Genomic DNA, 15990 nt, shown 5'->3' on the forward strand with positions numbered 1-15990 from the left:
AGTTTTAGGCACATCCCAAAGGAATTAGAAGAATTTGGGGCTGGAAGCTTTCTCACTAGGGCCTTCTACACTTTAATTTTGGCAGTTGAACTCTTCCAGAATCAGTACAGAAAAAAAACACACTAGTGTAGATAAATTTTATCAATATAAGAGTACTTGTAACATTTAATACCTGCTCAGGTATTTAGGGGGCTGTAGCAGTGTTAAGTGCTTTTCTGTTGCAGCCACAGTAGGGCCTTTCCTAGTAGAGCTATCATTTCTAAAAATCCACATTTCTCACTGAAATAGGCTGGTTTTCAGGAGTGCAAAAGCCCAAAAAGCACTTCCAAAATTAGAAAAATTATCTTCAGCCATTGAAGCTTCAGACATGTCTTAGTTCTAGCTTTACCAAAGCAACAGCACAAACACCACACGTCTCTATGACGGTTTTGGGGATCCTGGCCATGAATAGACAGTTAAGGGGAAAAAAGCTGCATGCTCACCAAAATAATTTTTTTTTTTCTTAGCCTGTTTTTTCCCTTCAGTTGCTTTAGAGCATCACTAAAATTTATGACAAAATTGCTATAAAAGATTATTGTTACTCTAAGAGCAGCTGCTCATAGGAGCAGTTTTCAAACTGAAGATTCTGCTTTTTCCTAGCCTCAGTTTCAGAGTTATCTATTCGTGGAAGCATCAGGTTATTATCTAGCCAAAGTGCATTTCATTACAGTAATCACAGGAAGATATTTTCACAAGGAATCAGCCCAATGTATAATGTGTGCTGTAACATTATGGAGAAATATATATTACAATATATAACCATAATAGTTTTAAATGTCTTAAGTGCTGCCTAATGTACTACACACATGGGCAAAATTGCAATGTTGTTCTTCCCCTTGAAGCAGGTACATAATTTTTTAGCTGCAAACAAGCTGTGAAATAGTAATAATTTTAGGATGTTGCCATGTTTCAAGTACCCTGCTTTAATCAGTAGAATTCCCTACTTTTAGCTATTCAGTTCAGACTACTGTAGCTATTTTAGTCAACCTAATTTCCTATTCTCTTGGCTGCAGATAAGTACTTTAATGAAAAGCATGGCCAAAATTTTAAAATAAAGCTTCATCACAGTTGCTGTGCAAGGGCCCACTACGTGTACTGTATTTTGTATTATTCACAAATAGGGTCTGAAAGTACAGAAGTGTTGGAATAGATGATTAAGTACCATTCTTAAATTATAGACATATCGCAAAGTACAGAAGAATACTGGGAATATACTTACAAATCTCCCAACAGCATTTACTGTACAATAGTTGGTGTATGTCAGAAAGATTTTTAAGTCATAAAAGCACATGGCAAACTCTTCTGGCATAGCATATTCTTACTGAAGCAAACAATGTGCATTAATAATAAAATAAGTATTGGCCTAAATTGTACAGTCAGATCAGGTTTTCTGTTAAGATTGTCCCAAACATCCCAAACATCCAAACAAAATATAATGGAAGCTGTATTTACATTTAAACAATATTCAGATTCAAAATATATTAAATACCATTTCTAATTCAGGACAGTTGAATATACCTTGCTCATATGAGTAATCCTAGTTATTTGACTGCAGGCTACTGTAATTACAGGACCAATTTTAAAAAGCCACCAAACACTCATAGAGAGCAGAGAAGGTAGTCTACAGGTGAAGACAGGGAACTAAATTATTAAGATACAAACCTCAAAGGAGAAAAAAAGAGTTATATCAATGGATTATTCACTGTCTCTTCCAGCAGCAGCACTAAGGGGAACTAACAGTAACTGCAATGAAGAAACTGATTCAAAACAAGCTGAAGGGGGTGGTATTTCACATAATGTGTCATTACACAGTGTTATTGCTTGCCACAGGATGCTGGTGAAGCTAAAAGCTTACACGAGTTCCCGGCAAGACCGGACATGTTTGCAGAAAATACATCCATGGACTATTGCTAAACACATAGAAAGAACATCTGGCTCAGGAATTGCCTGGCAGCATATGGCTGCAGGCTGGTGAAAGCATTGGGAATATTGCCCCTTCTTTAAAACTCTTTCACGGGTGTCTTTTAAACAAGTAGGATACAGGTAGATAGACTTTCTATCCAAACAGGTAGAACTACTTTTATGTTCAAATAGGCCATAATTTAAAATAATTCTGGTTCCTTGCAACAATGAAAGTAATGGAGATGCATGTGAATGACAAAAAGTAGAAATTAGTACATAGGACACTAGCAGAAGTATCTTTATTATACTGCATTATTTTTAAAAGTAACTTTTTAAAGAGTAACACATCCTATTTAATTTATGTTTGAATTTATTGAACTTTCTGAGGATACGATTTCCTGATTAGATTTTAAACCATCACCTTTCAAGGAAATCTGGATCACATTTAATATGCAGTGGTCACAAGTAATTCTCAGGAACTCATTCCCAACCATGGATCTTGTGATATACAGGTTGGCTTGCTCCAGCTTTGAAGAAATGAAGCAATTCTCCAATTCTAGCCCCTGTAGCTGAAACATTTTAAACACAGAGTAACACTGACAGTGTACTTATCTGCAGAAGACAGGCCCCTTTCTAAACTGCAAGCCATGTTCCCAGCTCATAGTGGATGTTCAGTGTTATCTTAATTCAGTGAATTATGTATTCAAAAAATAAACATGCATTTAAATTTTAACAGTCCTCTTTAGTCAGTGAAACTGTTGTGTTTATGCCCTGACTGGAAATGTAAATATCAAAAATGTCAGTGGACAAACAGAAAGACATCTGCATCACTGAATTTCTGAGTGATATTTTCAGTTAATGAATAAAAACTGCCAAATGCATTTTGCTACAGCAAAAAGTAAAAATATTTAGAACACTTCTGGATTAGAAGACTTCCTAAAAACCAATCTGTTCTCACTGTAAAATGTCAGTATATCTTATGAGGTCCTATGTCCTTCCAAAGATTACATTTGCAGGCATCGCCAGAGCTCATAATACAGCTCATACTGATGCCCAAAGACTGTCCTGCTGATTGTTTGGTTTTGGTGTTATGTTTGAGTCAGCAGGACTGAAACCTAGGAATGAATTTTGAATGAATTTTAAATGAATTTTATTTATTTCAGATTAAACCAAGATAGATGGTGCAAATAAAAGAAATCCCCTTGAGAATACTCCCAAGAACTCATCTGTTTGAAGATGGTGTTAAATACAGTTTACACAGCAGATCTTTAATATAAGCAGATAATTCCATATTTTGTTTCCTTCCATTTCATTCCTAAGCACCTGATCACTATTCACACATTCTGCAGTGTGATGAAAATACCTGCAATATTTAATTTTATCTATTAGGGCCTATAGTTTTTTATTTTGCCCCAACTATTCGTATTTACATGCAAAGTCTCATTACTGGAAGCAGCTAACACAAAGGAGAACGGCAGAATCAAGTGATTTGCTAAGTTAACAATCTCAGCATGACTCTCAGCTAATACAAGAGTAGGTTCAAAGATCCTCTGAATCACAAATTAATAGTTGCACAAATTCCAGAGCATGATTCCAGAAATTAATGAGAAGCTCAGTCTCTGTGCAGCCAGTTCATGGGGTGGGTGTCCCAGCCTGAGGAACCATCAACCTCAAACATTAAGGAATTTTGTTTCTCACAGTGTGTATCTGATAGGAAGAGTAGAACCATTTTTCCTTTCTATCCTGCTATTAGCAATATTCTGTGTTTTGCAAAATAGACAGAAGTTTTGTTTTCACTTCCCTCAACAGCTACGGGGCTAGAGGTGTATTTTGGGAGACTTTGAACATAAGTCCATTTTCCCCAGAAGCTGGGACTTCTGCTGCTGGAAATTCTGAGATGACTCTGAGTATTTCTGCCATCAATAATCAGAATTGTTTATAATAATTGTCTGGGTCAGCGCAAAACAGTTCCTGATCTGACACTCCCATAATCCTTTCCCCTTTGCCTGTAAATTTGAGAGATTTGTACCTTTGGGGTGATCTACAGCACACATACACACAGTGCTGGGTAATGGTGGGTGCAAACCAGCTGCCTTCTGCAGCTTCCATTCTTCTTGTAAATACTGACATCCCTATTTTCTGTTCAGAGGATTTTACCTGAAATTATAATAAAGTTTATAGTCTTGAAAGGTACAGAATTATTTGCCTAACTTTACCTGATTTTTAGTGTGACCCTTTTTTCCCTCCCCTTTATCCATGCCTGAATTCCATTGTGTTCCCAAGCTAAACTCAGAAAACATACATAAAGGACAGGATCTTCAGGTTAAATTCTCCAGCTTCACAACCAGCAGTGGTCACTATTCTGTGCATTACCAACTCAAAAGATTTTTTTGTTAAAAAAGAATACAAATACTCAGCCTTCTGCTTTCAAGGAATGCTTTGTCATTTAGCAAGCTTTTATCCCCAATACCAAACGTATTCAATATACACGGGCATACCCGTGGCTGTCAGTCAAACCAGCACCTATAATGGGACTACAATCCAACAGTGCTCAAACCAGATTCTCATGGATGAGTTTCAGAACTCCAAGATTCACCTAAGTACCCAACAATTTGAAGCTCAGGAAATAGGTGAGGCAAATGTATTTTTGTGTCTTGAAAGTAGCAGCTGTCAGGAAATACAGAGATGTCAGCCTGATACCCAGTTCCAAGGACCCTTCAGCTCCAGTAGCTTCAAAAGACTCTACGAACTTCATGCTTGGCCTTCTGCCAAGAGTGGTGATTACAAAGTGTCATGGCATGCAATGCTTACTCATTTTTCTTACGCGCCCCAAATGCCTGGGTTTTTTCCTCATGACAAGTTTTGGATCCTGCTGTTCCTAACTACAGAACTAAAAATAAAGTGCTGGTGCAGAACAATGTCTGTTGGTTCTTCGGGTACTTACTAGAACAGCAGACAAAAATAAACAAGACTGTACTATATGTAACACGTGGATACATTTAAGAGGGTTTTATTATGATACAGTGTTCATATTTACTAAAACATAAAATGCAGTGACTGAGCTTGTAATGGTGCAAGTAACAATCTACCACCTTTTTTTTTTTCCATCAGATTAAGAAGGAAACAGCTGTTGTCAGATGGCAGCATGATGCCAACAGTCGAACAGGAAGGATTACAGCATTCAAGTCATCTTAATCCTAGTGCATAAGCATTAATAGAGGCTTTTCTTTCACCACAAATGGCTAATGTAGCTAAGCTCTGACACTGGTCTGAACTTCTCACTTATCTAGGGAAACTATATGCTGTTAGCAGCACAGTAGATGAAGTAATATTTCATTTAATAAAAATGTCATGGAGGATTTACAAATCTGATGTAAACCATTAAATTGACACCACGAAGCCCATACCATTAAAATGGTATCTCTACATTAGCTGTAAAGAAAACATAACATCCTTTACTGCACTTAAATCTATTATAAACAGCTCATTATGATTTCCTATTTATCAAATTGATCTGGACCTTATACTCTGCTGTGTGAGAGAGTTCAAAGGAAATTGCTAAGGGCACAGAGTGCAGGGGGAGTCAGTAAATACCAGGCAGTTCATTGCATAGAAACTGCTTTTGTTTAAGAGCAGAAACACTGTTCTGAAAGACTAAGACATTTCAAAGTGACATTTACTTAAACACCTCTGTTCCATCCTCATTTCATGTCTGTCTATCCCATAACACTGAAGGCCTTTGTTGATCCCATTTCTATCTAGTACATGTGCATGCATTCATAATTCTTATTTTTAAATTAATCTTAAAAACATCTAACTTACCTCATATCACTACTACATATTTTAATGTTCTTTTATTATCATCTATATTTTGACGAGTTTTACTGCTATTATTAATATTACAACAGCAGTAGTTTTAAAATTCTTTCAATTTTGTTTGAGTCAGTTTTTATTGACCTTAGTGGGTATATCACTTACCAGAAAGCTGAGAGCCAGTGTGACATTGTGGCGAAGAAAAGCCAAGGATAAATTTGCTGCTAGAGGTAGTTCAAAGGATTATCACACAGCCCAATCCTTCAATTTTATTAGAAATTGATCCCTTAACTGAATTAACTATCCAAGCAGGTTTTTATCCAAATTAAGTTTCCTTAAGTTTGTCTACAGGCAGATGGTAGCCTTTAAAGATTATTGGAGATATAAACCATTCTATCTGATATATGTAATTATAAATCAATACTATGGCCCTAATTCGTAGAAAACATGTGCTTTTCTGTGGCTATGAAATCTCTTGTCTCATTATGCCCAGGTCTAAAAGCATTTACTGTCATAATAGCAAAATGTAGTATTTATCAGAGTTGTTAATCTGTTGCTAGTGCTGGCCACCAAATGCAGGGCCATATGTTTCTCTGCTGGGAAGAAGAGAGAGGAGCAAAATTCTTTTCACAGAATCTAAATTTTATACAGGAAAAATACACGATAGATCAGTTCACCTCTTGCACCCACCCTTTGCTGTAGTGCCCCCAAACCCTAATTCCTCCATCTGATAACTGTTCAAATTTCTGCAGCTCCGTTGGACACATAGTGGCCAAGAGCTCATTCTGGGTTGCTGGCTTCTAGTAAGTAAAATGTGCTTGTCTGTATTTTTTTTCTTGAGTTGACTTTCTATTAATTTTCACTGTATTCAAGCTTCTGCTTTACATCTCTGCCATCTCAAACCTTACTTTATACAGCACTGTTTCTTATTTTGATCTTTGTGGTGCAGAAAGAAAAATTATTGAAATGATGCAACTTTTCCTTCCAAGTTGATGAACTCTGATGGCCACGCTGGCTTCTTTTTTTAATCCAGAGATTATGAAGGAAGTTTTGACAGTACAAAGGGAGAATGAGTGTGATAATATATATATATATATATACTTATTACATGATAGACATCAAGCATCCATTGATTCTATTGATCACTCTTGCAGGGAAAAAATAAAGTAGTATTAGGCTTTTCAATCCTTACTGCAGTCAGTTTTGCTGAGATGGTATGTCAGGAAGGATTGATGGAAATAAACATCTGAGGAGGAAGAGTAAGGGAATGTAGGTCTGTGTGTATGACACACATACTCTTGTACTCCCTAAGAGAATGCGGAAAACAAGCTCGCTGTTACTGCAGCCATCTCCTTTCCAGTGCTGGAAAAGCCACCATAAGGGCTACCCAGCCGAGGCCACGCCTGGTTTGATACATAGTATCAGACAGAAGAGACGCTGTCTGAGAAATATCTGCCAACCATCCTTCTCCTTGGTGGCAGGGGTCATCTTCCACCTCCAAATAGCATAAGTGCCTCTTCCTTTCTATTTCATCTGGCAAGCCTGGTGAAAAGCTGAAATCTTGAGTGTCCCAGAGCATGTTCCTTGGGCTCTGATAATCCTCCCACCTTTGTGTGGTTTCCAGGAGGTATCACATGGAGCAGAATGGTGAGAAATTAAATGATAACAAAACATCAGTGATGGCCTTCTTTAGTCAAAGATACAGTTAAGTTCAGTTGAGGGGAAACTGCTGGGTTGACACTCTTAATTCACTCTGAGAATTTTTTTGTTATTTATCATAGATTGGTCAGAAAGTGGCTTAAGCCATTTCAAAGCAGTGATGAAGGAATACCCTTTATGAGTCAAAAGTGCTGATGGAAGATGGTAAATTCTTTGCAGAGCTGGAATACAATAATTTAGTAATCCTTTTGAGTCAAAATGAGCTGAATTGACAACTTTAAATAGCATGTTGTTACTAGCAGCATTTCGCTGAATGCATGCTTTTTACATTGCATGTCACTTTTAAATAAAAATAAGAGTTCAGGCTTACACACAGATGATTCCCAAGCCTAAGACCTTGAGTTCCCTGTTCCACAGCCTCACCACAGGCTTCTCAGATGTTCAGTATCTTCTGAAGGGCTGGCAGCTCCATAAAGATCACTGACAAGTGTGCAGCATCTTCGGTTGAGAAAATAAATGGATTTATCTAAACATTGTATAAGGTAAGAGCAAAAAGTCTACAAGAAAGGAGGTGGGAGGGAGGAGCAGTAGGGGATGACAAGAAAGCTCTGTCTTAAAAGTCAAAATGTAGGGATAAAGTAAAAATTGCCAAAAGTCAAGCAGACTCCTGACAGTTGACAGGTCTTGACACCTAGCAATAGAAATTAAATTACATATACTATCTTTGACAGTACAGAAAAAAAAGAAAAATTAAATAGCAGTAAAGTTGCTGCACAGTAAGAATGAAGTTGAAATCAAAGATAATGTTGGCATGGCCACCCCAAAACTTCCTGACTTAATACTCTGTCAGGATAATGACAGCAAAATCCAGACAACTCCTGAAAATCTGTGGATAACACTACACCGTATTCAAGACAGCAGCAAAGTTTTTAAGGTTCAGTAAAATTAAGGCAGGCAGAATAGATAATCATCTGTCCTAGATATTGAAATAATTCCCCTAATTCAATAGTAAGTGATTACAAAAATCTATCAGTTCAAGTGATGTCCTATTACCACAGAATGTCAACATAACATATAATTCAGAAAGAAAAACAAAAATATAATTCAGAAAGAGAAAAACTGAAAAGCTGACAACTTTACACCTGTTGCTCTGAGCTTGACACTGTGCAAGTCTTTTTTAGGAGCTTCAAAGGAAAGCATATTTTGAGACATGGAGGTAAATGGAAAGCTGGGATAAAATACAAGGCATTATTTACCTTTACCAAGGCAAATACAGACTTAAATAATAAAATACCTTGTATTAAGGATGGGGGGCTGCAGGAGACCTATCCTATATGGCCTTCAGTATCACATTTGATACTGGAACACATAAGGACCATAACTACATACCGAGATAAACAGGAGAGTGGGAACAATGCAAGTTTGTAAGCTGGGGAAAGGCTTATCTGAAAAGAGACAGCAATACATTACACTGAAAAGCAAACCAATGAACTGGGGGAGTCTTCCTATTAAAATTTCTCTAGGCTCCCTATTGTTAGTGATCTTAGTATTTCATATTTTCGATTCATAACTTTGGACAGAAAGCATCATGTGAAATTTACTGGTACTATAAAATTAAGGATATCAATTTAAAGAAAGTCCAAGATATTATGAAAAAATGGATTAACAAAAAGACTGAATAATAAAAAACATACACAAGTGCATGAATTTAATAGACTTAATAACTAGATTTTATGCTATAAGCCAGGGGGCTCATCAGTTTGAAATGACAGATACTAACTGGTCACAAGACAACCATCAAACATAGTGTTGTACAGCAATAAAAAAGGTATCAGCCATTCTGTGTAGATCTAGGTATATCAGGCTAGATAGCAGAGTTTTAATATTATCACAGACATTGATTAAACATTAATTAAAATGATAGTGTCACTTTCAATCACTCATAATCAAGAAAGATGTGGTCAAATGTGGACAATCACATGGAGAAGAGCAGAATCTACTTAGCACAAGCAGCCAAGAAGCAGCAATAAAATTGCTTTTTGTGAGTACTCACGAACATATCTTGGGTGGAAAAATCAATTTCATTTCATGGAAAATGTCAATACAAAAGAAATATGTAGAAACTTTCCACTGGCAACTGTAGGTAGACAATTAGAAATTAATTTCTAAATTCAAGGGGACCATGGTTCCATCCCGCACACCCATTGAGAAGGACAAACAGTCTAAGCTTTAAAAAAGCTTCATATGTTTGTGAAGTGGATTAAAGATAGTGGCTTTTTTATGAGCTGCAAGGTAGCACTCAGAGAGATAGAAAGTTCTTTTCAACCTGTCATCCTTATGTGTTGTGTTCCTACACCAGGGTATAAGATACAATACAGTGGCTACATCAGATATTTAAAAAAAAAAAAAAAAAAGTTAAAGACACATTAAGCTTCTAAAAGAAAATGAACTCAAGAACTTCAGAAGTCAACAACATCACTTCAGGTCTACGTGTCCCAGTATGAAAATTGTTTTAGTGTATAATTTTACAAATCAAACAAAATCATCCACAAGTATATCCTTGGCTTGAGTGGGGAGGAGGGACTGGTAAGAATAAAAGACCAGCCAACAATCCATGCAGACCATTTGTATGCTACTGCAAGAGCATAAGAAACCATAAAATAATACCTGTGCTCTATAACCTCACCTGCAGCACTCAGCAGAACCTTGTGTCCTTTACTTGACCATCAGAGATGGCCACACTAGTACCAAGCCCAGAAATCATCACAGTTCCCTGGAATGCTCCAAGAGAGACATGAAACTTCTGAAAAAAGTTTCATAGGGAAACACTTTGCCCTAGTATGGTAGCCAGGGATACTGAACCAAGAGGTCCAGACTGTGTGTTTTTGTAACAGCAACAGCAGCAGCTTCAGCCTCTGCTGGGCCTCTTAAGCATGAGGTAGCTGTGTTCCTTCCTCTGCTTCTTCAGCCTCTCAAGAGGAGGATAAGGAAAGGTGCTCCTTCCTCAAGCTAACCATGTACCACCACATGCTGAGGTGTTGGAGTAGCATCGGTACAGTGTCTTGTCCAAACTTCTTGAACCAAGGCTCCTTTATGAAAAATGTGCCAGTCCAGTTAGGAATGTTCCTCAGGCAGGATTCAGTCCATCAGCCACATCTTAAACCATGTAGACCCAAACCATGCATTTTAAGAAGCATATTGTTAAGTTCACACACATTCCAACACTGCACAACCTAAGTGAGATCTTTTGATGAATGTAAAGGGAATGAATCTGAGGGATGAAGTAAGATGTAACTGACAGTATAAGCAGAAGGTTTTTTTTATTTGCTGGACAATTTTTAAAGATATAAAAATTTCATATGAAAAAGCAGGAATCTCATGACAGCTCCAAAATAGTCTTATTAGTTGCTGCTTCAACTAAAATTGCATTTCATGCGACCACTTTGAGAGGTAGGTTGTGAAAACTAATAATTAATTGATAAAAACATTTGAACTTCCAAAATAGCATTTCAAGCCTGGGACTATGCTTTTCCACATGTGTAGCTTAAGCATTTGCACTTCCTAAAATGAAGAACTACACCAGCCATGCTTCAGTTTGAATTTCTGCAATACAATTTACTGTGGAAATCTCCTTGGTAGCATCGAATATTCACTCTCCTCATGAATGTCTTACATTCATAAGTCTGCATCTTTGTCTTCAGTTTGCTTGTGTTGCCTGGCATTGTCATTGGGAACTGCTCTATCTGCTGCCATCTCCTTTGTCTGTTGTTCTCAAGAATCACTGCTCATTTCTTTTTTTTGTGCACTGCTCTGCTCTCACTTGGTGCACAATCTTTACTTATGTAGAGATAATTACATAAAGTATATTTATATGAAAGCATCTCGCCTTGCTGAGAACCTAATTTGGTATTTTTATGATTAGTTTCTTGGCTGATCCATTCCCATTCAGTGGGCCTGCTTTTGTCTGACTGAAACTAATCAGAAGTTTATGACTCAGCTGAATGGGGTTTAAATGGTACATAACCATGCTGTATGAGGGTTAATTAGTTGAGGTAAGTATAAGAGACCAAGTACTGCTACATTATTTCTTGTAGCGTTATAAGCATTGCATTTCAGTGTATTTACTTCTGATTTTCAGAAAGGAGACTTCTTAGAATAGTTGTATAGTGCCCAAGGTTTTAATATTGTTCCTGTAGCTTCAGGATCCTGTGTTTTGTAAGGTGTCAAATTCAAAGACAGGTTCCTATGATGTCCATATTTCTGCTAACTGTGCAAGTCCTAAAGTGATTTGAATTAATTATCCACTTTTCAGTAAGTACTGAATTAAGGGCATAGTTACTATTCTCTAAGGATCTGATTATAGTAATTGTTTGGGCTGCCCAGTGTACTGTTTTACTGTCATAGTCTAATCTTGTCACAAACTGTATTCTTAGAAATTTATTAAGTACATATTTTAATGTTTAAATATGTTTTTTCTAATATATATTAGCATAGTATTTATTCACTTAACGGTGGCAGAACCTTAAAATTAAATTCACAGACTGGGACCCAAAGGTTTAGAATTTACACAGAATACAGGAGTTACAACTTACCCTTAACATTTCTGCATAGGGTGAGAAAAAGGCATAACGCTGATGAGAAGCATTTTTCCCATCCCACCAGCTACCTAACTATTCTTAACTCAGACTGACAGCTAATTTTTTGGCTTCCTTGCTGTTAACTGGTTTTTAGCTACTTCCATTCTCATGAATAGTAAAAAAACCATTATGGCGTGGCTACCCAGAAGCCTACTAAATGGTTTAACCAGAAATTATAGTATTTCAAGAATATGTCAGACAATTTCATATGTATGCACTTGTTTCTACATTATTGTTTTCTGGACTAATTTTTATTTTGCTGGTCACTTACTAAAGGAGGCAAATAATAAGCAGCTGGTAATGCCTAATAGTAGTTGTTAATGTCTGACTGATATTGACTGAAACATCCATTCCTTATCTATCACGATTTTGTGATATGAATGGAAAAACAATATTATGTGATCTTGCTAAAATCCATCCACATTTTAAGCCTACAGACTCACTAAAGATGACCAAGCATGTAAATTTTCCCTGTCTTGCTGATGGGTACTGGTTCTGGGGAACATCTTTTGCTCGTTTATGTCCTGTTAGATACTGCCACTATTTACCATTCCAGCAATACTCAGTGAAGTAGCTATTCTCTTGTTTAGCATTGAATAATGGAAATTTATCATTACTCAGGTTCTTCAGGACTAATAACCTTCAGTTTGTCAAATGTTGCATTTACTGCATCCCTTTTCAGCCATATCTCCAACAGCTCTACTTCTCCTATAAAAGCATATTGATTGACTTCTTAACATCTTCCCTAATTTTATTGACTTCTTCCACCCAGTAATAAACTACTCAAATTCTGCCTTCAGCCAGGGCACTGACCAGGCATTTATCAAACTTTCAGATGCTGTTCACTGTTTCTCAATCCCTTATCCAGCATGAAAAGTACATCCTTAAAGTTTATTGAACTTGTTAGCCTTTTTACATCTTTTCTCATGATACCTACAAAACACTTGACAGTGATCAGGATGCTACTGGATAAAGAACATAACTTTTTTTCTTTGCTGCATTCATTCAGCTGTCTGCATTAATTGCTGTTTCCTAATTCCCTTTATACTATAAAGTCTTTGAGGCTGACATTTATTTTTTAGTCTGATGTTTATAAAGCAAAGAGAGCCATGAAGCTCTGGTTCAAAACCAGCAGGAATATTCCTTTAAACAAATAACCACTGTTAGAGGAGAACAACAGAAGAGAGGCAGGAGTAAGGAATTGGCAGGGGTTTTTCCTTCTTGACTTCCTTCTCTATTTGCCCAGCAAAGTAACACAGTATAAAACCACAAAAATTTATAAAATTAGAGCTGTGATTTTGGTCACAGTTATAGCTGTTACATCAGAGAAAAAGCCCAGTTAAAACTGGTGATATTACATACTTTTCTCATGCAATTCATGTCAAAGTATTATTATTTTAATAATTGTTTTAAAAATATCTACAGACTGCAGGTATTCTAGGAATCAAGTCTTAAATCATACCAATAAAAAGCTACAGAATAATTGATTGCCCTTTTTTCCACTCATTCCTATGGCTTTCTTGAAAAAAATTAGGTAATGAAATCAAGTCTCAGAGCAGCCTTATGTGAAAAGGCTACACTAAAATATCATTACGTTCAGAAATTAAATTTCTGTTTACTACTCTTGATACATGTTATTTGAGTTTTCAATCAATTCTTTTGATGTACATCAAGTGTTCAAATACAGGGGAAAAACAGTGATTCATCAAAACACAGTGGAACATCACCGGGAGTGCGCACGTTTTTGCTTTCTCTCCACTCAGTGCAAAAATACTTGTATTTACCGGCTAAGTTCTAATTAGAATAGATGATACTGGGAAAAACGGCTTAGTAATGTACCCTGACAGAAGCCGTAAAACAAAAAAGACTAACTATGCAATTTGTCTAACCCACGCTACTATAATTACGCTACAAAATACTGTAGGGACAGCAACTTTTCATACTTTAGACTAATAACGGGCGTTTTCCACAATCGCGCCTCGCTGTCCTGTGGTACCGCAAGACGCACTTCGGGGAGCGGCTGGAAAGAGCCCGAGGCGGCGGGGAGCGGAGCGGAGCGCGGGGGGAGCGCCCGGCCGGGGCAGAACACGCTCCCACCCGCGGTGACACCCCCGCCGCTGCCACTCGCTCCCGCACCGCGCCGCGGTTCCCTTCCTGGGCGTCGCGCCCGGCGGGAGGAGCAGCGCGGCGGCCGCGCTCGCCCGCCCTTACCTCAGGTGCAGGTAGTGCACCAGCTTCGTCACCACGGTCACCATCTTCCCGGGTCGCCTTCCCCGCCGCTGCCTCGGGGCCGGGAGGGACACGGGGTGAGGAGGGAGCCGCTATCGTGGGGCTCCTCCGCCAGCGGCTCCTCGCTGGTACTTCCCCGCTTTCGGCCCCTCGGTGGCAGCGGCTTCTCCCCTCGCCCGTTCCCTGCCCGCCCCGCCGCCGCCGCGGACACTCGGCCGCTGCCCGCCCCGCCCGGGCAGAGGCGGGGCCGGGGCCCCCCCGCGGGACCGCCCGACCTCGCCCCCTCCTCCGGCCGCCTCCGGGAGGGCAGCGCCCGCGGTGCGGGGTCGGGCGGCGGGCCCGGGGCGCTGAGGGGCGGCGGGGCCGCGGCCCCGGCGCATCTTCGCGAGTGGGGGAGCGCGGGGAGTCCCCGCCGTCGGGGCGGCCCCCGCCCGCTCCGCTCAGCGCCCGCCGGCGGCGGGGACACCGTGACGGGGCTGGGGTCGGGCCAGGGGCAGAGGGAAGGGGAGCATGCGGGAACACGGGCGGGGAGGTGCGGCGTGGGTGCCCGACGGGAGGGGGAAGCCGGTCCCGTCCCAGCGTATGGCACGGCTGAGACCCGCACGGTGCCTCTCTCAAATGCTGCTCTGTGGGGAAGAGTTCAACGAGGGGCAAGGGGGGTGATTGTTGGCCTGGGCACCTTGCCTCGCCATACGAAAGCGATGTCTGCGCTTCGTTCAGCTCGGCAGAGAACGGAGAAGGAGAGGTGGTTTGATTATGGCGTGTTAGCGTTTACGCAGGAGCATTTGTCATAGTTCTTTAATCTACCAGACATAAGATCCAGACGGACTGAAGCAGAAGGCAGACAAATTCAGGCTGGGAGCAATAAAACACCATTGATGTTACCGTAAGGATACTGAAACACTGAAATTACCTCTATAAACCACTCCTGGATGTTGGATCTCTTGAAATTTCATCTCTACAGTGGATGACGTCCTCATATAAACCATATATAATTTCTACATCGTTTGATTTGGGTTATGGAGAAAATTCTGGGGTCTTTATTGCTGTGAAGAGCAACCTAGAAAATCACAGCAGAAGTGAAATCAGAGCAGTAGAACCACGTTTTCAAATCTATGAATGTTAATTACTTTGTTTCTGGTGCCCTCCAGATTAAGAGTGTCCCTTCAGCCTTATTCTCCCCTTCTTGTGCATCCGCCATGGGCACCGAACAAGACAAGACTCTTGAAAAAGTTGTATGTGTTAAGTGTAATTCAAAGACGTTCGTAACGCACACATTACCTTGTATGGAGAAAGCTTGAGCACAAAACTGTGTTTCATTTTTTCTGACTCAGAATTCTTGATTAAATTACTTAACCCCTCTAATGAAGGATTTCACTATGCAGATCACATTCTGACTACTGAAACTATAAACAAAGATAAGCCACAGTACATGAAATGTTTCCAGCCCACCAGGAAGTATTTGGCATCTGTGGATAGCTTAGAAGTAAGTTTAGTGCCACAAAGATACAATTTAAATTTTTGCTATGAATTAGAAGTTTGTACCTGTAAGGTGTTATTGATTCATATATATATTCATATGCATATGTACACACATATTCACTATATATGCATATATACATATACACATCTCTTGAAGTAAGCTTGCTACAGTAAATTTTAATTCGGTTTTTCTAGAAAGAATTCTTGGAAATCCACGTAAAGAGTACAA

General features: G+C 39.1%; 1 protein-coding gene across 1 annotated transcript in view; it reads right to left on the reverse strand.

Annotated features, from left to right (window-relative positions):
* ARHGAP18 (Rho GTPase activating protein 18) overlaps positions 1-14470 on the reverse strand; it is a 95209-nt gene extending 80739 nt beyond the window's left edge. The window contains exon 1 of the mRNA XM_032101711.1: positions 14262-14470. Coding sequence (XP_031957602.1) covers positions 14262-14305 — 44 coding nt within the window. The 5' untranslated portion in view covers positions 14306-14470. The remainder of the gene's footprint in view (positions 1-14261) is intronic.
* Between the last annotated feature and the right edge of the window lie 1520 nt (positions 14471-15990).

Source organism: Corvus moneduloides, chromosome 3, assembly GCF_009650955.1.
Source record: "Corvus moneduloides isolate bCorMon1 chromosome 3, bCorMon1.pri, whole genome shotgun sequence".
NCBI lineage: Eukaryota > Metazoa > Chordata > Aves > Passeriformes > Corvidae > Corvus > Corvus moneduloides.